The sequence below is a fragment of the Onychostoma macrolepis genome, chromosome 15 (assembly GCF_012432095.1).
Source record: "Onychostoma macrolepis isolate SWU-2019 chromosome 15, ASM1243209v1, whole genome shotgun sequence".
NCBI classification, from domain to species: Eukaryota; Metazoa; Chordata; class Actinopteri; order Cypriniformes; family Cyprinidae; genus Onychostoma; species Onychostoma macrolepis.
In genome coordinates, this window is record NC_081169.1 from 269,723 (window position 1) to 294,316 (window position 24,594).

The 24,594-nt window shown below is 37.2% G+C and overlaps 1 protein-coding gene across 1 annotated transcript; it reads left to right on the forward strand.

The window, feature by feature from the left end:
* Nucleotides 1-1,034: 1,034 nt before the first annotated feature.
* On the forward strand, nucleotides 1,035-24,444 carry si:ch1073-280e3.1 (complement C2). The gene is made up of 19 exons (XM_058799835.1): nucleotides 1,035-1,148; nucleotides 2,198-2,419; nucleotides 2,873-3,109; nucleotides 6,196-6,381; nucleotides 7,689-7,862; nucleotides 7,943-8,041; nucleotides 8,154-8,287; nucleotides 10,802-10,940; nucleotides 11,369-11,500; nucleotides 13,174-13,275; nucleotides 13,914-14,051; nucleotides 16,143-16,240; nucleotides 16,598-16,727; nucleotides 17,002-17,146; nucleotides 17,650-17,726; nucleotides 17,864-17,955; nucleotides 20,559-20,691; nucleotides 20,783-20,832; nucleotides 23,746-24,444. The coding sequence occupies exons 1-19, from the start codon at nucleotides 1,091-1,093 to the stop codon at nucleotides 23,899-23,901; spliced, it is 2,502 nt and encodes an 833-aa protein (XP_058655818.1). The 5' UTR covers nucleotides 1,035-1,090; the 3' UTR covers nucleotides 23,902-24,444.
* The last annotated feature ends 150 nt before the right edge of the window (nucleotides 24,445-24,594 follow it).

Sequence of the window (24,594 nt, forward strand, 5' to 3'; positions counted from 1 at the left end):
ACTCCAGATCTTGATTTCCAAATTAAATGCAAAATTTACTTTTATCTGAAAAGAGGACTTTGGACCACTGAGCAACAGTCCAGTTCTTTTTCTCCACAGCCCAGTTAAGATGCTTCTGATGTTGTCTCTGGTTCAGAAGTGGCTTGGTAGCCCTTTTCCTGAAGACGTCTGAGCGTGGTGACTCTTGATGCACTGACTCCAGCTTCAGTCCACTCCTTGTGAAGCTCTCCCAAGTGTTTGAATCGGCTTTGCTTGACTGTATTCTCAAGCTTGCGGTCATCCCTGTTGCTTGTGCACCTTTTCCTACCCAAGTTCATCCTTCCAGTCAACTTTGCATTTAATATGCTTTGATACAGCACTCTGTAAACAGCCACCCCTTTCAGTAATGACCCTCTGTGACTTACCCTCTTTGTGGAGGGCGTCAATATTGTCTTCTGGACCATTGCCAAGTCAGCAGTCTTCCCCATTATTGTGGTTTCAAAGAACAAGAGATAACTGGAATTTATACTGTAGGGATGGTCATTTAATGAAACTCAAATGTAAATATTCAAATATTTTGAGATACTGGATTTTTGACTTTCATGAGCTGTAAGCTCTAATCATCAAAATTAAGACAAATTTAAATGTTTTACTTTACATGTAATGAATCTAGAATATATGAAAGTTTCACTTTTTGAAATAAGAAACAAACAAAACAAACAAAAAAATGTTTCACGATATTCTAATTTTTTGAGATGCATCTGTAGTCTTCCTCCTCTGCTCAGACTGTTTCCATCAACTATTTGTATCCATATGAATTATTTTGTTTTGCAAAAAGATTGCATAACATTTGCAAATTGTTTAACTACCTTACCTTGTTTAAGGATTTTCCAAAACAGTTATTTATTCAATACATGTTTGAAACTTCTGTTCAGTGGGACAGAAATCGGACACTTCACCTTTAAGACTTAAAGAAATTGATTAGTGTATAGTAATTTCCCAGAATTGCATTAAAAATGTTAATGTTTAATCACTCCTCAAATACACGTTACAAAGGTTCATGTTGGTTTTTCACCCATATCAGAGTTAACCAGCGCACATCACATCAGCCATGCACTACGCCACTGTGTGTTTTGTCACTTTTTTCTTGTACATCTCTGTATGTGAAGGTAAGTGCATTTAAGGTAACAGCATTTTTTCAAACTGTAGGTTACAAAGCAAGAATGCAAAATTTGAGAATGATGATGCATCCATGTTAGAAGAAGATCTGTGGCCTGAAACATCAGGTTATATCCCTTTGTGGCTGTTATTATATTAAGAATTATTTCTGTAAGACATTTCCAGAGTGTTGCTGTATGGACTTAATTATTTGGTTGAGGCACTTACTAGAAGAGCATGTGATTTATTTTGTTTTGGATTATGAAATATGAAAATTATTTTCAAATTTAATTGACAAGTTGGTTGGTAGGCGCATCTTTACACATTTCTGACCTGACCTGAAGTGACAGATCACACTATTGTTTCCAGTACTGCTTTTCAGTGGCAGTGATCCTTCAGGGCTGCACACAAAAACAAACATGCAATGTCATCTGTGCAGTCCGTTTCAATCCTCGTTGCGAGAAAGTGGTTTAAAACAAGAAAGTGGCACTTGCGTTTTCAGGCACTGTGTTAGCAGAGTACTCGTAGCCCCATTTATTGTAAGTAAGCAGCTTTCTTCACATGCACACTCTTCAATACTTGACTTGCTACCCTGACTTGCTGTGCCACAAAAAGCAAAATACAGTAGTCAACATTTGAAGTGGATCAAAAAAGTTAATCAAAGTTGTCCTAAGACAAGAACACATTTTGGTTTTAGGTTTAGGACAACTTTGATGAAAGGTTTTGATCCACTTCAAATGTTGACTACTATATATTTACTCTTTATCTGTATACCTCATGTCTTTTTTTAAAGGTGCTGTATGTAGTTTTTTGACTACTATGCATAAAAATACCATATGTTTGCAGATATTTAGGAAACATGCTAAGTGCACATACTTGTTTCTCCGAAAAACAATGTTACAGTCGTTTTTTCTCATTTGAAATATGCATTCTGTTTGCATCAGGTGTGCTTATCAGCATTGTGCTTCTACTACTGACATCAGCTTTGAGACGCAATGAATTTCAGATCTGAAATAATCAAATGTAAAGGTTAATAATATTTAATGTTTCTCTGTTTCAGTGCAATCACAATATGAGTATGAGTATGAAGAGACCGTACCCAAAAAATGCACCACATCTGAGTCCATCACTGGAGGCACGGTGGAGTATTCCAGTGGCGGAGCTGTAGGTAGTCTGCTAATTTATCGCTGCAGTGATGGATTCGAACCTTATCCAATCAGCCAAAAAGTCTGCAGCACTGATGGAGAATGGAAACCTAAAGTATCCAGGGTCAAATGTGAAGGTAGCCTAATCTTTAAGGGGCTTTGCACCTGAGGAGTGTTTTCATAGTTCCTATAACTATTGGTGGAAATACGCCGCTTTTTGGCATATTTGCACTGCAGAAACCGGGAATGATTTTAGTTATAGCAACGTCTTTTGGGGTATTAAATTAGCTCCTGCTTCAAAGTAAGGTTTAATCCAGCACAATAGGAAGTACTAGTGATGTAAGTGTATGCTGATTGGCTGAATGCATGCCATTCTGTGGTCTGTGGTATACATTAATTGATAATACCTTTTGTTTTGCAACATAGATTACACAGAGAGAACCTGTGTATTTAAACTGAATTGAGCTGGATGATAACATCACTGAATTCAATGATGAACTGACTTTAACTGAAAATTGAGTGTTTACTATTGTCCTTTTGCACTGCTATCTAATACCAAGATTACAATGACTCACATCTTTGTATTTTAGAATCCAGTGATTATGGAGATTTTGAGGAAACACAGAAGAACTGCTCTTTGGATGTGTCCATAAAGGGAGGTAGCGTGTCCTACTCCAACGAGGGACTGGAGGGAAGTGTGCTGACCTATCACTGCAAGGCAGGACACTACGCTTTTCCAGCAACGCAAAGAGTCTGTGACAGAGATGGGGAATGGTCAGCTATGAGACTCCCAAATGGACAGAGAAAACCCAGTGCTGTGTGCAAGGGTATATTCTCATATACATCTAAGTCGTTATTTAAATGGAGTGCACACAGGCTAATTTTGAGCTACAGGAAAAAAAAAAAAAAAAAACTGAAAAATGTTGATTTTAGTCGAATTTGAGGTTTTCACAAAAATGAAAAAATTACATTAACTCATCTAGTGATCCCAATTCTCCAAATAATAATTGAAACATCTAAAATGATCTTTATTTGTATGTTTTCTGAGAGGAGTACCTATTTTCTGCTCGCTTTTTGTGCTGACTGTCATCTGAATCACGCACAAAAAGACGACACCGACAGCGTGCGATCCCGATAAATATGCACATATACAAAGAATTACAGTATTTAAGTATTCACACAAACATAATCAGTTATGTCTTAAGTGAATGTTTGGGGAACTGTTGGAACGGGTACTTTTGCGTCCATTCGTTCTTCGTTTTTTAACCCAGACCAAAAAAATGAAAAAAGAATGTTTATTGTATTTTTAAATGCTATGCTGAAAACCAAAACTGAAATTAGAACCGTACACACAAAATGTTACCCGAAAAACTAAAATATTCACTTATTTTCAGATTTTTTTTTAATTTAATTTTTGCACTTTTAATAAACATTTGAAAAATGCACAAATTAATATAGAAAAATTTCGATTTTAACAGTTTTTCTTTGGCCAAATTTAGTAATGCTTTAGTAATGCACGTTCAGTTGAGAACTAGAGCCATCTTTGGAACAATGCAGAGACTTAATACAAATATGATTTTTAAAATAGACATAGCATAATCCTGGGAACTTTATCATCATGAAATTATATACTGGGATATAATTTTGTCAAAATGTTGTGTGCTATGTGGGTCACGGTATCGGAGAGGATCATGCATGGTTGCTCAAAGTACAGTAGGCTATATCGTGATAAAGTGCTACACATGGTTTAATATATGGGGTAAATATAGAAATATAATATAGAAATATATAAAGTTATAATCTCCAGATACAGGCAGGCCTGGTTCCTGAATCAAATCACTGAGGGTGCTTCTGAAATCATTTGAAAATCTGAAATCATTGTCTTTTTCCCCCTTCTCCCAAATCAGATTATAATATACTGTTTCAGCTATTAAAATAGTTCAGTTTTGTATGTAATGGCAAAGTGATTATATTTCGTTTCGTTTTTTTATTAGGCTAAGTTAATTTAGAAAAACGTTTGGAGCTTTTTTTTTTGTTCGTTGAATAAGTTTATTTCTTTCTTAAAGTAAGGAGCAAGCAGCAGACTGGGAGGCTGATCATAGCCGTTTGATCAATTTAGCCTTCTCAAGTCATCACGACTTGCCTAAAATAAAATCTATAGATATAGCCTACTGAAACAGTTCAAGCGTATAACAATGTTTAAACGTTAAACCTAGATAAATATGTGCTGCATCCAATAGTTTGTGCTGAGAGTGGAAGCTAAAGCGCAGGACATGGAGGCGCCAGCGCAATCAACTGCATTTTGTTCAATGGAAACAACTTATGCCGTATTTTTTGCTCATAAAGGTAAGAGTAATACATCATTCAGAACTGTAAAGGGTCTACTTTTATTTGTGTGCACTCACAATATCAACAAAATGTTATGCTTTTAAGAAAACAATGATGCGCTTTCTGCCGTCTTGTCTTGAACAGGAGCGCTTCACAAAAATGAACCGAAAGTCAACGAATACATGCCTCACAGACATGATAAATATATCTATAGAAAGCTTTAAATCACTACTTAAGGAAATAAATCAAATCGATAACAAAAAGTCTTTCATTATAATCTGTGAAGATGCACTTCTCTTCAAAGGCACTCTCTGCTGCTGCTGGACACTACATATGGAAGCTAAATGTTTTCATAAAGCAGTTATGGTAGCTACGTCAGTAGCGTGAGAGGGTGCGTCTGTATAGAAACACTCAAAAAAGGTAGAAATTAAACTTAGCATTTACATACATTACAAAAAAAAAAAAAAAAAAGAGCTTTATATAATTTTTACGATTTTTAATGAAATAGGAATTTTGAATAATGAAAATTAGTTTGTTCCTGCTTATTCTATTCATCGGAGTTCGAACCATTATAGAAGAAACCGCATTTTCCATATTTCATTTCTGGGTTAAAAAATGAAAAATGAATGGATGCAAAAGTACACGGACCCTGTTGGGGGAAAACATCTGATTATTTGTTTTTCTTATTTGAATGCTTTTGTTTAAATGTAAAATGAAAAAGGTAATGCATTATTTTTCTAATATTTGTTAATTTTTTTTTTTTTTTTTGCATATTTATTTATAATAACAACGCTAAAATAAAAAATAGCTATTTTAGAAAAAACTGGAGAAAAAGATGCAATGTTGCTAGGTGATTTTGCTTTGGAACCTTCAGAAATCTCGATTTTTCTCAGAATTGACTTCGCTGACTCTATTGACTTCAAACAGGTGTAGCTCAGTCATTTTTCGTACGATTTCAACAAATCAAACATCATTCTGAAGGTATTTTAATGGAGAAATAGTCGTGGGGAAGTCGTTAGAGAGTCGTACTCGTAACCTAAAGGCTGTGAGTTCGAGTCTCGGGCCGGCAGGGATTGTAGGTGGGGGGCGTGAATGTACAGCACTCTCTTCCACCTCAGTACCACGACTGAGGTGCCCTTGAGCAAGGCTCAGAACCCCCAACTGCTCCCCGGGCGCCGCAGCTTAAATGGCTGCCCACTGATCCGGGTGTGTGTGTGTGTGTTCACTGCTGTGTGTGCACTTTGGATGGGTTAAATGCCGAGCACGAATTCTGAGTATGGGTCACCATATTTGGCTGTATGTCACGTCACTTCACTTAAAATAAAAATAACTCATTTTTGAAAATTTGCTCATTGTGACTCATTTTGCTAGCACAGGTCACAGATTCGCTTGATTTATTCAATCAATAATACAGACATTGCACATTTGCAAATACGAATGTTAAACTGGAATTGAATTCATTATCCAGGGTAAAGAGCGAACGGTGTTAAACAAGGTTAAACCAAGTTTGAACAGTTTTAAGTGTGAACATCCCTACAGAGTTTGACTTCTTCTTAAAGCACTCATGTCTCTGCTTCACTCTCAGAAATCCTTTGCCCTGCTCAGCTTCAGCTTGACAACGGCCAGTTCTGGCCCAAGAGACAGTGGTTCAAGATCGGAGAAAAGCAGACATTTTCTTGTCATGAAGGATTTGTTTTGACTGGATCTGCTGAGCGAAACTGCACTCAGTGGGGTGGATGGACCGGTATTACACCTGTGTGTGATGACCAGTGTAAGCATTTACATTGCTTTGGATCCAAACATATGCAGAACATACAAATACATTTGTGATTTGTTTTCTCTTATAGTCTTCAATAATATGCTACTGTTCTTTCCCGCTGTTGTTTCAGAGTTTCACCTAGTTTCCTTTTTTGGTCAATATTTGAAGAAATTTCATTACTTTCAATGGACTACTTGCACTGAGATTTGTGATTCTGTTTTCAAATCGTACAGCTCTCTAGTTTCCAGTTATGTATATTTTCACTGTGCCACCTAGTTGACTAAATGACACTTACAATGAGTGTCTGCAAGAAGGCATAAAAATCTGGACATTTTTAGGGGTGAGAGAAGAGATATTCTAATGAATAAAACGGTAACACTTTAGTATAGGGACCAATTTTTACTATTAACTAGTTGCTTATTAGCATGCCTATTATTAACATATTGGCTGTTTATTAGTACTTATAAAGCATTTATTCTGCGTGACCATATTCTACATCCCTAATCCTACCCAATACCTAAACTTAACAACTACCTTACTAACTATTAATAAGCAGCAAATTAGGAGTTTATTGAGGCAAAAGTCGTAATTAATGGTTTGTTAATAGCGAGAATTGGACCTTAAAATAAAGTGTGACCAATAAAACTTTATGCATTAGTATTAAAAGTTGTAATCGCTCAGTTTTTTCATTGACAGTCATTCCATTGTATGTAATTGACAAGTTTGTGTCAAAATTCCTAATTAATGTTCATAGTAGTAGAGCTGTCAATGCATTACTGTTTAAGATTCATTAAACATGTTTAACATTTCTTTATGGCAGACCATATTCATTCAAACTAATTTAAAAGACTTGAATAAGAGCGCAACACACACAAGTCCTGTTTATCAGTCAAATTCATTTATAAATGAAAACCCAACAGGTATGAATTATGATACATAAGTGCAGAAAACTGTTAACGAGCAGACAAGCAGGGAAATACATTTCATTATGATTCAGAATGCACATTTGGAAAAGAAAATATATTTAATATTTCAGCAGGTTCAATATGATTTATGCTAAAGCAGAGAACATGATTCATTGTTTTAATCAACTGACAGCCTTAAAACATATGAATAATTTGCATTGTTCTGCACGGTCTCAATGTAGATGCACTAAACACAGTTACTGGAATTGTATTAAGTAGAATGCAGAAGTAGTTGTGCAAGTAGCTCATTGAAACATTAAATAGGTTGTGATTTTGAATCCTTATTGAAAAATGCACCATTTCTATATAAAGTATATAGTATATAATTGATAAATATATTTATCATTGTTCCAGCTGAGGACTGCAAAAACCCAGGCACACCTCCAGGAGCCTTACGTTCTGGGGAACGATTCCGTATCGGAGACAAAGTGCACTATCTGTGCCAGTCAGGTCTGGATATGCTTGGCCCTTCTGAGAGACAGTGTGAGGATTCAAAGGAATGGAGCGGGGCAGAACCACGCTGCTATGGTCAGTCACAGAAACAGAGGTTTATTTGAATAATGTAGTTAAACTGAGACAACATAAATATATCTAATCTGTTTTTTTAGCCCAGTACTCATATGATCAACCAGATGCTGTGGCTCAGGCCTTAGGAGGATCTCTGACCGCGGCCATGGACGTGTCACACCCTGACTTCAAAAAACAAGGTGAAAAGAGAACTTTTGGAAAACATCATTTTGTTGTGCACGAGTGATGATCATTACATTACTGCTTCATTATTGTAGTTTACTTTGGATGTGTTTATTGGACAATCACTAGAGCAAGCTTTGGGCAGGACTATCAGGGTTACTGAAGGTCGTCTGAACATCTTCATCCTTTTGGACACATCAGCCAGCATTTCACAGGACAGTTTTCACTTAGCAAAAAATGGCACTATTCAACTTGTCCAGAAGGTTTGTATTTTTATAACTTGAAAACTCAAAACTCAATGACGTGAAATGGTTGCACTTGGTGAGCTACTGGCACTTGTTGCTATTTTTAACGCAACACAACTTGCAAAATAAAATACTGATACGATGCCACATTAGCCCCTTTCACACAGCAATCCTGGTAAATTGCCGACTTTACCGATAAATACACAAATATGCTGTTCACACAGGCGTTCTGGCTTTTTACCGTTAACAGACCATTCACACAACAGCACGAAAATGCCATAAGTTCTGTGCTGTCAGTCATCGGAAACTATCTTTAAAAGCTGCACCTTTGTCTTCATTTGTCTGCATGAGTAGAAGCACTTTAGCTTCACTATCTGTGAAAGCATAAGGGGGTGATCAAGAAGTTTTTGCTCTTATAAACACGAAACGCGCATAATAGTATCCAACTGCATAGCCGCAGCCCTGATTAATAAAAAAGAAGGCTCCCAACAGGCATAAGACATTGATATTTGGTTAAATTTCAGTTGTGATGTCAGGTGACCAAAAGTCAATGTCTAATGTCAACATTAATTTGATGTCCAATACCGACATCAGCTGAGATTGATGTTTTGTTGTTTTTACGTTGTGTAACCTAAATCCAACGTTAAGTCAATGTCAAATTGACGTCAAATACTGATGTCAACCTGACGTGATATTGACATCCGGCGCCTGCTCCCGAGTGCAACACGTTGAAAAAGCTGCGAGATGAGGCCAAATATGCCCATCTAGTGCATATTTACATGGGAAAACTCATTTTAAAAAAGCAGCGAGTTTTGTAAACAGCTCAGAGCAATGACGTCATCTCCATAAGAATGCTATGATTGGCTAATTTGGACCAAAGCCGACTTGGGGACAGTTTTACTAAACAAGGCAAATTAGTGCGAGAGCTCATTTCCAAAACAACACTGATAAGCGTGGAAACTTCTGCGGGTGATTTACTAACAATGCGCAAAATAAAGAACACAGACACAACATCTCATTTACATATCGACCAACGCAATATACCAAGCGCAGCGCAAACTAAAGAAGCCACAGTGTGTTGAATTGAACCAGAGGCCAGAAAATTAAGGTTTGCTGGAAGTTTTGATAGAGCTGGTGTTGTGTGACTCCTAGTTGAGGGTTCCAAGTCGTCTTTTCCTGAAGCAAATTAAAACATGGCTTGGCAAACGATATATTCGGATAATGTGTTCTACTGGCATTCAAAATAAATTAATACGTGTGGAAAAATGCTCTCCCTTCTACCCTTCTCTGTTCTCTGCGGTGCCTCCTCCAGCAACAACAATTGCTGCCACTTCAAGCGCAAAATAGTTTAAGACATGCTTTATTTGGGCGTTAAATAATGGCGCAAATACCAGTAATTTGATGAGCGCAAACGTTAATAAATCTCGTTGCGTGATTCATTTGAATACTCTCCTCCCATAAATTTTGTGTCTGAAAGGAAAACTCCTACAAATGCATATTCAATAAGGTCAGGCACAAAAATAACTGTGTCCACGCCTTTTCAGCGCTAATTCTTTAGTAAAACCTGACAGTATTATTTTAACGCCAAAAGATGGTTTGCGCTGGCACAAGCTGATAGTAAACTTGGCCCTTGATTTGTCAGCGTGTTCTACATGCTCATAATCTTCATTCTGCGTTCATGCAGAGCACGTACCGGCAATTTACTGGTAATGTCACGACGTCTCATAAATTTCCGGAACGAATTTACCTGTATTTTTGAAAAGTCCTGTTGACACATGATCTCCTAATGGTAATTTACCAGTGTTCAAAAAAGGCTGGAATACACTTTATGACTTTTACCCAGATTTTTACCTCAATTTACAGCCTGGTGACGTTTACGCTAGTTGCTGAAAGTCAGAGCCAGTCTGCAGATTTAATTTGACAGATTTCATAGAAAACCACGTATGATGGTCAGAGACATTTGTTTTTAGCTTCAGACTTTGATTCCGTCCAGTTTAAGGATACCAAACTTGTTTGATATTTCAATTTTAGAACACACATTGTTTTCATTTGTCTCGCATCTCCTAGTAACAAGGCACACGTTTTTGCATGAGTTTGTTATGATAAAAAAAAAAAAACAGTCTTGACAGCAAAATAGATAGCTGTGGACGGTAGGCTTGTGTTAGGGAAAGCTATACAAGAAAAACTGTGCTCTTTGCTATTATATTGAAAATATTAACACTAAAGTCCTCCAATTTTATTTTCAGAACAACCAAGATTGTGGCAGTTGTGTTTTTATGAAAGAAGATGAGTGAGAATCAGAGAAATTATTCCAGACAGTCACAATAACTAATATTTACCCAATAATTCCCACTAGAGTTCCGTTCAATAACCAGCAAATTATTACACAGTTATAAAAATGACCGAATAGGCCTTCTCTGCGTCTCTGCTCCTCATATACTGTATGTGAACATAGTTTTTATTTCCCACCTCAGCTTGTGTTTGAATCAAAATAAAGTCTTGTGCAATAATTACATTTTGTAAATCTTCCAGCTGGACAGCTATGAAGTCAACATGAGGTTTGGCATCATCTCATATGCCAGTGAGGCCAAAGAAATCGTGTCCATTACAAACGGCCTGAGTCAAGATGTGCATTACGTCTTGAGGAAATTACAGGAGTTTAGTGACGAAAGTATGTTCATTTACTACAATTTTATCGTAGTGTTCTTACTACAAAAAAATGCTTTTCTTGCTTTTTCTGTCTTGTTTCCAGCCAAAATATCTAAAATTTTTAAATCAAGAAGGAAGTAAAAATTATTGTCTTGTTTTCAAAAAAAAAATTGTCGTAGGGTTAGTAGCTAAGTTAAAAATTAAGTGAGTTTTTGCTTAGAACAAGCAAAATAATCTGCCAAGGGGCTAAGAAAAATAATCTTATTTCAAACAGAAAACAAGATTATTTTGTTTACCCCATTGGCAGATTATTTTGCTTGTTTCAAGCAAAAACTCGCTTAATTTTGACCTGTTTTTTTCTGAAAACAAGACAATCGTTTTTTACATGTCTAGAAAATCCTTCTCGATTTACTACGAGTTTCTAATTTTATTAAATATGTTTCATTTTAGGCCACGGGAATAATAGAGGCACCAATCTGCATGGTGCCCTAAACAGGGTGTACGAACAGCTTGCTCTCCTCAGGGAGAACAAAAGAAGTCACTTCAATGAGACTCAGAACGTCATAATCATTGCAACTGATGGTAAGACTGACCTGTGTGAGATGGGTGAGGATAAAGGGCCAGTTTTACTTCTGTGTCAGACCCACACCAATAAATGTGTGTGCTGTTGTGGTCAGTGTAGATGCAACCACGCAGTTACACTAATGTAGAATTGATCATCAGTTTACAACAGTGTTGTCACCATCATATACAGAGCCTACGGTGTAGGTCTGACACAAGAGTGTACACTGCAAAAAAATGATTTTCTTACATAGTATTTTTGTCTTGTTTTCTAGTATAAATATCTAAACATTCTTGAATCAAGATGTGTTTACTTGACAAGTAAAATGACTTAACCCTTGTGCAACCTTATTGTTTGTTTTTTGATAATTTTGCCTGTGTTAATGCTAGCTGCATAAATTTTGGCTCAGGTGTGTATTTTTATTGAAACTTTAATATTCCACCCTCATTTCCTTTAATAAATCTATTTTACACTAGGTACAAAAAATACTTCCTCTCAGCGCCGTTTGGACAAAAATGTCCACATTGAAACCCATTAAAACTTCTATTTTTCATCGCAGTGCTGTTTAACTGTAAAATGATGCAATTTTTGTTAATAGGCTTTCATTCTGTTGGCAAGGCTTCAAAAATTTATTTTTTACTATTGTTTACCAGATGGCGCAATTTTTTTCAGGTTTGGCCTATAAAGCAAATATCTGCTTTATTCCTGTTTTCTGCTTCTGCATATTATAGAGCCAATTGGATAAATAATGTCAGAGTGTGATTTGTATGTATGTCATAAAAAAATAAAAAAATAATTGTGTGTGTGTGCTTGTAATATTTGAGAGAGAAAAACTCTACTGTAAATCACAAATCCAACCACTGTGTGCACCAGTGGAGTTTTGCTGGCATCTATTGGGGAAAATTTGGTACTGCACCCAAACAAAATTTTACTGAAAGCTCATTTTTTGAGATATCAACCTCAAATTTGGTTGAAATTAAGTCTGTGCTCCCAAGCTTCAAATATTTATGACCGTTTTTTGACATGGACATTTTTGTCCACTATGGACCCATGTGTAACTTTTTTAAATTGATGCACAAGGGTTAAGATATTAAGTCTAGTTTTCTGAAAAAATTAAAATAATTTTAAGGCTTAATTTAAAGGCTAAACAAGAATATTTTTCTTGCCCCATTGGCAGATATTTTTGCTTGTTTTAAGCAAAAACTAACAAAATTTTGATATTTGTTTTTCAGAAAACAAGACAATATTTTAAGTCAGTTTACTTGTAAAGTAAATGCATCTTGATTCAAGAATTTTTTGATATTTATACTAGAAAACAAGACAAAAATACTATTGATGTAAGAAAATCTTTTTTTTTTTTTTTGCAGTGTAAATCTGTCTTAAAGTGGTAGTTGCTCGAAAATGAAAAATGTAAGTCGTCATTTACCCATTTTTATGTCGTGTGTCTTCTTAGGAACATAAAAGAAAATGGGAACTGTAGGGTCCAAGCATCACTGGTCTCCATTGACTTCCATTGTATGAATGAATGTATGAATCAAAATATCTTTTGTGCTACACAAATGATGCACAAAATATCCTTGATGTTGCAAGTAAATGATGAAAGAATTTTCATTTTTGAGTGGACTATCTAACGTCACTTCTTAATTTAAAGGTCATTTAATCATGTACTTATTTTGTTTTTGTGTATTTCCAGGTTACTCCAATATGGGACCCAACCCACAAATCCTTTTACCTAAGATCCGAAACTTATTTGGCTACAAACCCAGTATAGACCACACACAAGAGGAGCTCCTGGGTTAGTCTCATAAAGGTTTAACCCTAATGTCTAATGCTACCAGATCTGCAGTGTGTATAATTTCACAATGTATATGGTTTAGTTACCTTAATGACATACCTAATAGGAAAGCTGACATGTAAAAAGAATATGTCAGAAGAGTTTTTTAGGAATTTGTTAGTAAATAATCCATTTTATACTATGACCAGTTTGTAAGACATAAATAAACATGTTATATGCATGTTTGTAAACATATGCAAACAGAGATCTTCTTATAAAAAGTAGGCACTGTGCATCTGTGCAAGGTATTTTTGCATCTGACTGAGAAGACTATTTTTGAGAAGACTAATATTTGAGAGTTTTTTTTATTTTTTATTGATCGGATTATTTCAGTTCTACACCACCCTTTTTAATCTGATCAAGCTCAGTTGGATCAATTGAGGCGTTTACATGAAGTCCTTTCAGTTCAGTTGAGCTATTGATCCGATTACTAGTAGATTATTAGGGTGCATGTAAATGAAAACAAGCCAATTTGCCATCCATTATTTTCTTGTGTGTGTATTTTGTGTAGCTGTGTGGTTGTGAAAGTCTTAATTTTGTGATTGTTTCTAGATTTTTTCTCTTAATGTTACCAGTTGTGTACGTTTATGTTTCTACAGATGTGTATGTGTTTGCTGTTGGACAACAAGTTAACAAGAAAGAACTTGCAAGTATTGCCTCTTCTAAGAAACATGAGCACCATGTTTTTGTTCTGAAGGACTACAGACAGCTCGGGTTTGTGTTCAATCAAATGATCAGTAAGTAATCAGATATCAGAGAACCTCTAGGGTGCCTGGTTTATGTTTATTTTCACCTTCATTTTATTTGAATATTGCTTCTTTCTATCAATTCTCTCACTGTTCTTTCAGTAAGATCATACGAGCCGAATAGGAGTAATGTTTACTAGGGTCAGAAGTAGTAGAATCAGGATAAGCTGTAGGCACCATAGATTCACTTTTAAATACAGCATCAATAACAATTCACAATTGCAGGTATTATATTAAACTTTTGGTAACACTTTACAATTCGGGTGCACATATGCATTAAATAATGCTTAACTAATGCACAGATAATCATGAGTTAATGTATAACTCACAAAGAACTAAAACATTTATTAATGATTACTGCATCAGCAAATAATGAACATTCTATATGATTCATAGATTAAGTAATCAATAAATTGTTATTAGTTAAATGTCAATGTATTAATTCGCTAATAACATATTATATTAACTAATGAAGTAAATTCATATGTTAATTACCACATTGAGTCGAAGCCATGCAACTTCCAGTTGTCTGCTTTAATTCATCATTAGCTAATGATTTGCAAAGGTATCATTATGCTATGACTTTACTTGTTGAGGTACAGAAATATTAGCTAATTGTTAAGGACAACCCGAATTCCGGAAATAGTGGGATGTTTTTTAAATTTGAATAAAATGAAAACTAAAAGACTTTCAAATCACATGAGCCAATATTCTATTCACAATAGAATATAGAGAACATAACAAATGTTTAAACGGAGAAATTTAAAAATTTTATGCACAAAATTAGCTCATTTCAAATTTGATGCCTGCTACAGGTCTCAGAATAGTTGGGACGGGGGCATGTTTACCATGGTGTAGCATCTTCTTTTCAAAACAGTTTGAAGATGTCTGGGCATCGAGGTTATGAGTTTCTGGAGTTTTGGTGTTGGAATTTGGTCCCATTCTTGCCTGATACAGGTTTCCAGCTGCTGAAGAGTTCGTGGCCAAATGTTGTCTATAGGTGAAAGATCTGGACTGCAGGCAGACCGATTCAGCACCCGGACTCTTCTACTATGAAGCCATGCTGCTGTAATAGCTGCAGTATGTGGTTTTGCATTGTCCTGCTGAAGTACACGTCATCTGGAGGGGAGCATATGTTGGGGACTCTCTAAGACATCCCTTTTATAGCTAATCATGTTACAGACCGGATGTCATTTAACTTAATTAGTTGCTAGATGTTCTCCCAGCTGAATCTTTTCAAACATTTTTGCTTTTTCAGCCCTTTGTTGCCCCCGTGCCAACTTTTTTGAGACCTGTAGCAGGCATCAAATTTGAAATTAGCTCATTTAGTGGATAAAAGTGAAAAATTTCTCAGTTTAAACATTTATGTTCTCTATGTTCTATTGTGAATAAAATATTGGCTCGTGATTTGAAAGTCTTAGTTTTAATTTTATTCAAATTAAAAAAAAAACGTCCCAACATTTCCGGAATTCGGGTTGTAATATGTCATTGTAGTTATGGATTTTGAATTAGTTAGTTAGTCATGTGCCTCAACAAGTAAAGTCATATCTTTGCAAATCATTAGCTGATTAATTAAAGACGACTGGAAGTTGAAATGCATTTTTCAACCAACTGTGGTAATTAACATATGAATTTACACTATAGTTAATATAATGTTATTAGGAAATTAATACTTTGACACATTTAACTAGTAACAATTTATTGATTACTTAATCTATGAATCATATAGTGTTAATTTGTTGCTGATGCAGTAATCATTAATACATGTTTTAGTTCTTCACGAGTTATACGTTAACTCATGATTATCTGTGCATCAGTTAAGCATGAATTAATGCATATTAGTGCCACCGCATTGTAAAGTGTTACCAAACTTTTCTCTCCAATCATAGTCTGTAGTACCCTGGTGGTTTGTCTGCACAGGTCAGCTGCACAGTAGAATCACAGTATCCAATAAAACAGTTGTAAAAAATGCCAAATGAATGTGATTTCAGCTATGAAGATGTATGCTGGTTTCTGGTGTCCTTAAAAATGTCTTTTCCAAGATGCAATCCCTTCAATGTAAATTTCCTCCATCTTGTCCAGGTGATTCTGCTGTGACTAAATGTGGAGTGGCAGAAGAGAAGCAGGATGAATCTGAAACCACTTACACCACCAAACCTTGGCACGTCGATATTTCATGGGTTGGTAAATTCACGTCAAGAGTTTTAGTGAAACTTGTGATAAAGACTTTTATCACAGTTATGTTCCATATCATGTACTTTTAGTTCGTTCTGCCTAGTTTTCCTGTGTCTTGTTCCTGCTTCTCATTTGTTGCTTTGATTTGATTACTTTGCTCACCTGTTTCTAGTTTCGTTCTCATTATCCTGTGTATATATTGCTCTTGGTTTGGTTAGTTCTTTGTCTTGTGTTGCTTATGCTGTTGCATGTTTCTCTTGTGGATTATCTTTGTTTTGTTTATAAAAACTGGTGCATTTAGATCTTTTGCATACCTGCTTTTAGATGGTAGATTATATTTTTGCAGTTTTTCTGTCATCCAGGGACCTCGACAATGCAGAGGGTCTATACTGACAAAGAGCATGGTGTTGACAGCTGCACACTGCTTAATAAAACTGGATTCAGAGAAATCTGTATCAACAGCCAGTGCTGCAGATATAACAGTTCAACATGGTAAGAACTATTGTTGTTTTTTTTTCCAGCAACTGTGTGGAATTCAAGGTAACTAATGTTATATTCCACACAAAGATAATCAATTATAAAACTGGCTGAAAAAGAAAGCCAATTTGATAAAAGATTATAAGAGCATTTTGTAATTTAGAATAATGTGCAGAGATGAATCAATAAGACCATGAACAGTAAATTGGGTCAGCTGTGATTTCTTGTTGACTTTATGCTGTCAAACAATGAACAAAATGATTTACTATTCTTCAATTCTCTTACAAAGGCAATGGCAAAGTTAAAGCCATGGAGCTGATTCTTCATCCACAGTTTGATGTGAAAGGCCTTAAGGACAAGAATGTGAAAGAGTTTTATGATTACGACATTGCTTTGATTAGGATGAGTGATATTACAATATCTAAGAATGCAAGGTAAGATTCAGCTTCTATGTTCCTTTTCATTCTATTGCATTAAAAATTCACCAACCCGCCTGTTAAGACTGACCTTACCATTTCCAGATCCAACAGCTCTATAAGATCCTAAAAGCAAACCACAAACAGTGCTAATATACATTCACTGGGCATTTTAGCACTAGCAAAAAAAATCCAGACAGTGATTAATCTTTTCTAAAATTAATTAGCATTTATTAATCTTAGTTAATGTTAATTTCAGCATTTACTAATGCATTATTAAAATCACGAGTTGTGTTTAACATTAGTTAATGCACTGTGAGCTGACACGAATAAACGATGAACAATTGTATTTTCATTAACTAACATTAACAAAGATTAATAAATAGTGTAATAAATGCATTGTTCATTGTTTGTTCATGTTAGTTAATACATTAACTAATATTAACAAATGACACCTTATTGTAAAGTGTTACCATTCTGTCTTGCCAATGAATGCATTACATTTATAACTTTGTACACAGGCCCATTTGTTTGCCTTGTACCAGTTCATCAAATCGGGCTCTTCGATTGGCTCCAGACTCTACATGTGACCAGCACAGTGAGTATTCATAAAATTCAATAAATATATATTGTTATGAAGACATTCTAGTATATAACATAAAAGTTTAAAGAATACTCATACTCTTAATCTGTAGCTAAAAATAATTTTATAACAAAATTAATGTTTGTTTTTAGAGAATATGCTGCTGCATCTGGAAGAGACTCCGGCTCAGTTCATCAGACAGGGAACTCACCGATCAGACACCCGCATACATACTGGTGCAAAAGTGAGTCCTTGCAAATCTGTATTTCTTTAGAAACCCCTATTTCTCAACACTTAACACAAACACTCTTTATTTGGTACTTTCAATTGGGAGGTGGCTGTCCCGAACCCTAACCCCTAAATTTCAACTTATGAAAATGATATTGAAATCATTTTGCATTTTATTCCATTGTTGTTTTTAAAAACATATTTTTAATAATAATAATAAAAAAGTGAAGGTTAAAAAATATTTATTTTATATTTTCTTTGTAAATTATGAAACTTAATAAATATACCCTGCTGATCTCGTAATATGTTATATATATATATATATATATATTTTTTTTAAACACATTTTTAAGTCACTACCAATATAGTGTATGTTTTAGTCCATTGGCTGAGACTGATTTTAACTAAACCCATACATTTATGATCAGGAAATATTCCTGTGTCCCCCTCTCTCATTGCTACATGATGTGAGTAGATAGGACTCATCATTTTGAGGTAAATGTGTTCAAAAATCTTAAAAATATGTGTGTAACTTTAAAGAATGTCACTACCGAACACTATTTTTCTATAATTAAACACACTTTTTGTTTGGGTGTTTTTCCATAACACTTTGTGTTTTTATATGTGTACCACTGTTCAGAACTGTGCTAACAAACCATGTGCTGATTAGCATCTTTGAGCTAGGTTCAAAAGTATCAAAAATTTTAACTACCGAACTAAAACATGTCGTCATTGTTTTGGTAGTGACAAAAGGGAACACATAATCCCAGGGAAATAAACTAAATTTTAGTACAGTTATACAAATTTTTGTAGTGTTTTAGTATGTGGCTTAAATTTCTGTAATGTGATGTGGTTGCTACCAAAGCATTATTGTCACTACCGAAACGTGGTTGTTTTGTCAAAAATAAAGTATACTGATTTATCAACTAAGATGTTATGATAGTGTTTGGTTCAGTGTATATTCAAACTAATGAATCCTTAACTCTGAAATCAGTATCATTAATATTAGTCACCAGTCTCTGGAACAATTAAAGATAAAATAAGACATTGAAATGAGGCACTCCAGAAAAAAAAACAAAAAACATTGGCATGTAGAACTCTTTTGGACTAAGAACAAAGTCAACCACCCCCCTCCAACATCTGGCTTCCCTGAAATGAAGCACTTCATCCCCTCTTCGACCTGAGAACACTACTCGCATGCAAGTAATAATCCAACTCCAGTCTCTCCGATACCGGCGATCCCGCTGGAGGCGGAGACTGTGTGTCACCTTTAACTCTCTCACCTCACGCATCACTTCACTGAATGCCCTTCGCTGTTCCATCACTTCCATAATCCGGAAAGATATACACCTTGTGGCTGTTGCAGTCCAGGGTGCGATCTCGACAAAGCCGAAGAATGAATTCCTTTTCTTGAAAGAAATGCACTCGTGCAATGATGATGTGGGGCCTCTCTCCCTCCGGCGGCCTTGGTTTGAGAGCGCGGTCGACTACCAACGGTCCTTGAAAGTGAGACTCGCCGAGGAGTTTTGGGATTAATGCCGCAACAAATTCAGTCGGTCTCCCTTCCTCCTCTCCCTCCGGGATACCAATTATTTTGATATTGTTACGTCACGATCGCTCTTTTAAGTCGTTGACCTTAGAAACTTGTCGAACCTTTCATTTATAGTTGAAAGAATCTTCTTTGATATCTTTTCCCACATCAGTGGCATATGATCGTCGGAGATTGCTTGACTAGCAGCAGGATTAGCTTCATCGCAGCTAGTCGACGGCTGAGTAGAGCTTTTCGAGGCTTTCGCTGGTTTTAAAGGCATTTTCCCGTATCAAGATGTAGACCAAGTCATAGTCACAAGCTAAGTAAAAGGTCACAACACAGGCATACAAAGTAAAAAATTAAGACGACAACTAATTTCACTAATTTGAAAACTTGGCTTGGAGGAGCTCGATGAAACTCCATTGATAGACTCCATTGACACGCTACTCTTCTTAGCGCCCCCCATTGATTTTTCTTTTATGCCAAAAATCGTTAGGATATTAAACAAAGATCATGTTCCATGAAGATATTTTGTAAATTTCCTACCGTAAATATATCAAAACTTAATTTTTGATCAGTAATATGCATTGCTAAGAACTTCATTTGGACAACTTTAAAGGCGATTTTCTCAGTATTTTAATTTTTTTGCACCCTCAGATTCCAGATTTTCAAATAGTTGTATCTCGGCCAAATATTGCCCGATTCTAACAAACCATACATCAATGGAAAGATTATTTATTCAGCTTCAGATGATGTATAAATCTCAATTTCGAAAAATGGACCCTTATGACTGGTTTTGTGTTCCAGGGTCACACATTTATTTATTTATTCCTATTAAATCTACATTGGACAGAATGCCAAACTGGCCTATAGTCTACAGAAATCTATTTTGTCAGTAATACTACATTTTGTAATGTCTGTTCAACTCTTAAAAACAATAACAATGTCTACATTAACAAAATTATGTTTATGTGGGGGATTTTGTCAGCAAATATTATGTGATTATTTGTGATCCATTTGACGAATTATTCAGTGCATGATGTAATTGTTTGATTATGTTTATAAGAGTGTAATTCTTTCATCCACAGAGAGGTTCATGCTTAGAGGAGGCAAGATCCACCATTTCTGAGCACAGCACCGCATCTCTGTCAGAAGTGATCACAGACAGGTTCATGTGCACTGGAGGAACAGAGAAAAACAGAGTTCAAATGACTTGTAAAGGTTTGCTTGAAGAAGATATATGATGAAGATATGGAAGATATATTTATATCCACACTCTTAGACTGCAAATAATGAGTGTAATTCTTTGCAGGGGATTCTGGAGGACCTCTCTTTCTGCGTAAGAGGATGCGATATTTCCAAGTGAGTTCTTTGGAGAGTATTTTCAATTTTCTAAAAAAATAGCTCTATTGCCTTTAGTTTCTCATTGACTTGGAAAAACAGCAGACGCAGAAGACTCCAGAGAGCACACTGAAGTGTTGTAAAGTGCTACATTAAATCTACATCCCCTTCAAGGGAACTTCGAGCTGCGTCCCCCTCTAGGGGACACTTTGGGGAATGCTGCCAGCATGACAGGTGTCTAAAGCACGTGTAAAACAACGCTGCAGATAATGCTTTTACCACGGATAATGGTCGTGTTGCTATAACGATGAAGTGTGAGCACCGAGTAGTTTTTAGCTCCGAGCGTACGAGATCAGCTGTGCCTCTCTGATATGCATGTTATTGTGTGTGGAGAGCCTCACTGGGCGTGGGTATATTGAATCCTCTGTGGAGAGAGCTTGCGAGCTTTCTCTCCCAGGGTGACCTAGAGTGGTTATGGGGAACGTCTCTTCCTGTGTCAAGTCGGATGGGTTTAAGAGTGGGCTGCTTCCCCAGCTTCTGGGTATTTTTAAGTGGGCGGTCCCTCTGAATCCCGCTTAGTAAGTTTGGGCTGAGTAGACAGTTCCCCATCTTGAGGGCTTTAAGTGTACAGTCCCTGCTCAGAGTGTAGCTGTCTGCGGATGGTTATGCTCCAGCTCAAGCTTGCCTTTGCTCTGTGTAACACAGTTCGTAGATCGGGAAGGAGGAGGCGGGAACCGGCGAACATTTAAACAAAGTTTAATAAAATAAACCAACATAAAAGTAAAGCGGCAGCCCCTCACGGACGACTGCCGCATACAAAACACAAATAAAAGTCCAGGCCTGGTCCTCTCTCGTCTTCCACTGTCGTCACTCCTCCTTTTATCCTTCCGGAGCTCCTCCGTGGGACTCGAGACCGGTGAGTGGCACAGGTGTCGCTCATTATCATTAACTCCACCGGCCTCGCTCCGTTCCCACGGCTCTCAGCCCCGCCCCACTCTGGAATATAGCGGTCTGAGGGCAGCTGTGTTCTAGCCTGGCGTCTATGACTAGGTTGGGTTCCCCTTGGCACAAGCTCTTTCAGGCTAGCGCTGAAGTCTTTGTCTTGGAATCTGCTATTCGAGGATAGTTGTGTTCCAGCTCGGAGAGTGTTATGACTGCTGCTTACATCAGGATTTTATCTTGGACTAATGTTATTTTATGTGTTCACTCTTCAGCGAATCATTTACTGATGGTCTGGATCTCCCTCTTGTGAGCCTCTGGTCAATACACAGTGTTCGCAAGCCTACTGTGAGATTGGCACTGATTGGGGACCTCCTTAGCATAGCCATCTGAGGGTGGTTATATTCCAACCCTTACCTAGACAGTGCTGTCTCCCCTGCAAGGGTTGTAAGTAGATAGCCCACTCTTTGTGGTCTGGGTAGTCACAGTCGGTCCCCTTCTGGTGGCCTTCTTAGGTATATAGCAATCTGAGAATAGCTATGTGCTAGCTCAGTGACTGCTCCCCTTCTTGGGGTCTTCAAGTAGTGGTCTCCCTGAGACCTTTCCTAGACAGTGCTATCTCCCCTGCTAGGGTCGTAAGTAGATAGCCCTCTGGGCAGCTTCACAGAAAGGTTTACCTGTCTATCTAGTTACTGTATTAGTTTTTGGTCCCGTCGAGTAGCCCGGCCCTTCCTAGGTATGCAGCTATCTGAAGATATCTATGTGCTAGCTCAGTGTCTGCTCCCCTTCTTAGGTTTTTAAGTAGCGGTCTCCTTGAGCCCTTGCCTAGACAGTGCTATCTCCTCTGCTAGGGTCACAAGTAGATAGCCCACTCTCTGTGGTCTGGGCAGCTTCAAAATAAGATTAACCCGGTTTTTAGGCTAGCTGTGTGGGACTAGCTGAGTGACAGCTCGGTGATTTTTCCCCTGCATAGGGTTTTTAAGTAGCGGTCTCCTTGAGCCCTTACTTAGACAGTGCTGTCTCCCCTGCAAGGGTTGTAAGTAAACGGCCCACTCTTTGTGGTCTGGGTAGTCACAGTTGGTCCCCTTCTGGTGGCCTTCCTAGGTATATAGCAATCTGAGAATAGCTATGTGCTAGCTCAGTGACTGCTCCCCTTCTTAGGTTTTTAAGTAGTGGTCTCCCTGAGCCCTTGCCTAGACAGTGGTATCGCCCCTGCTAAGCGTTGCTAAGACCCTTTGGATATAGCTGTGTTCTAGCTGGGATTGTTAGTAGCAATCTTTCAGCTCCTCTAGGGTTCCAGCCTCCTCGGTGGTCTTATGTATCCTGGCTACTATTGCTCACATAGCATTTCTATCTGAGGATGGTTGTGTTCCTAGCTTGGTTAGGGTGTTCCCCCCTTATCTGGAATCTGGCTCCCTCTTTTCTACCAAGTTATGTGAGCGGCCAAGGCGTTTGGTGTATGTCGGTCACCTCCTTGGTGCTCTCTCACCAGGTGGACAGGCATGCGCCTCAGCATGGCGTGATTGGATATCCTTCCCCAAATCGTTCCCTAGAGGGGGACGCAGCTCGAAGTTCCCTTGAAGGGAAACGTCTTGGGGTTACACATGTAACCATGGTTCCCCTCACCATGCCTTCGGCCTACCTGTTTACGTCTCCTCAGACAACCAACGTATTCAGCAGGTGCTCTTTTATACTTTTGGGTTCTCGCCTATGTCACAGGCTACGTGGACCAAAATAATTGGAGTTGTTTTACACGTGCTTCCGACACCGGTCATGCTGGCAGCATTCCCCAAAGTGTCCCCTAGAGGGGGACCCGTCTCCTTACCTCTTGGGGAACCATGGTTACATGTGTAACCAGAGACGTTCTGGACCCGTCTCCTTACCTCTTGGGGAACCATGGTTACATGTGTAACCAGAGACGTTCTGGACCCGTCTCCTTACCTCTTGGGGAACCATGGTTACATGGTTCATTTTATTTCTGCTCCTGTCCCACAGGTGGCAGTGGTGAGCTGGGGCACGAAGCAGATCTGTGACTCGCAGACAGCTGTGAAAGAATGGCCTCTCGACGCGCGAGATTTCCACATCAGCGTGTTCCCGCTGATGCCCTGGCTCAAGCAGCACCTTCACAAGGAGCTGGCATTTCTTCCTTAGAACAACTGAGAATAACAGCTGATTGAAGCATGCAAGTCTGAAAACTGCATTGCAGTGCAAGAGAATAAACAATAATGTGACTAAAAACAGGTTATGATCGCATTTATGATGACACATTTTTTCATAATCCCTACTGAAAGATCCTTTGCTTTAGGTAGTTGGTTTGCAGAAGACACTACAAATTTAAGTGTATTAAAATGACTATTGTAAGGATATTAAGGGCCTCAGATAACTGGACACAAGTTCCCCTTCTCTTTGTAGAAGATATTATTTGCCTTGCCTTTTTAAGTTACTTTTTTTGTTACAAAATAACGTTTTTTTGTAATAGTTGACATCTAATTTTGAAAAGAGGTCCACATATTGTATATGATGTAGAGATAAAAACTTCTACATATATGCTAAGCTGAAATAGGGGGCCTTGATTTGTTCATTTGTTTATCCAATCACTTTTGAAAGTTTTTGTTCTATGATAAATGAATATGCTAATAACAAGAGTCTATGAACTGTGTATCTGACCAAATAAATTTGCAATATGAGCATCAAGCACACTGTACTGGGTACTTCCTTCCAAAATGCAATGATCTTATTTTGGGTTGTCCATTTTGTGTGTATATATATATATTTTTTTTTTTACTAAGTGGATGTTTGAATCACTATTTTGTGTAGTTTGTTTCACTGACAAATATTGATATA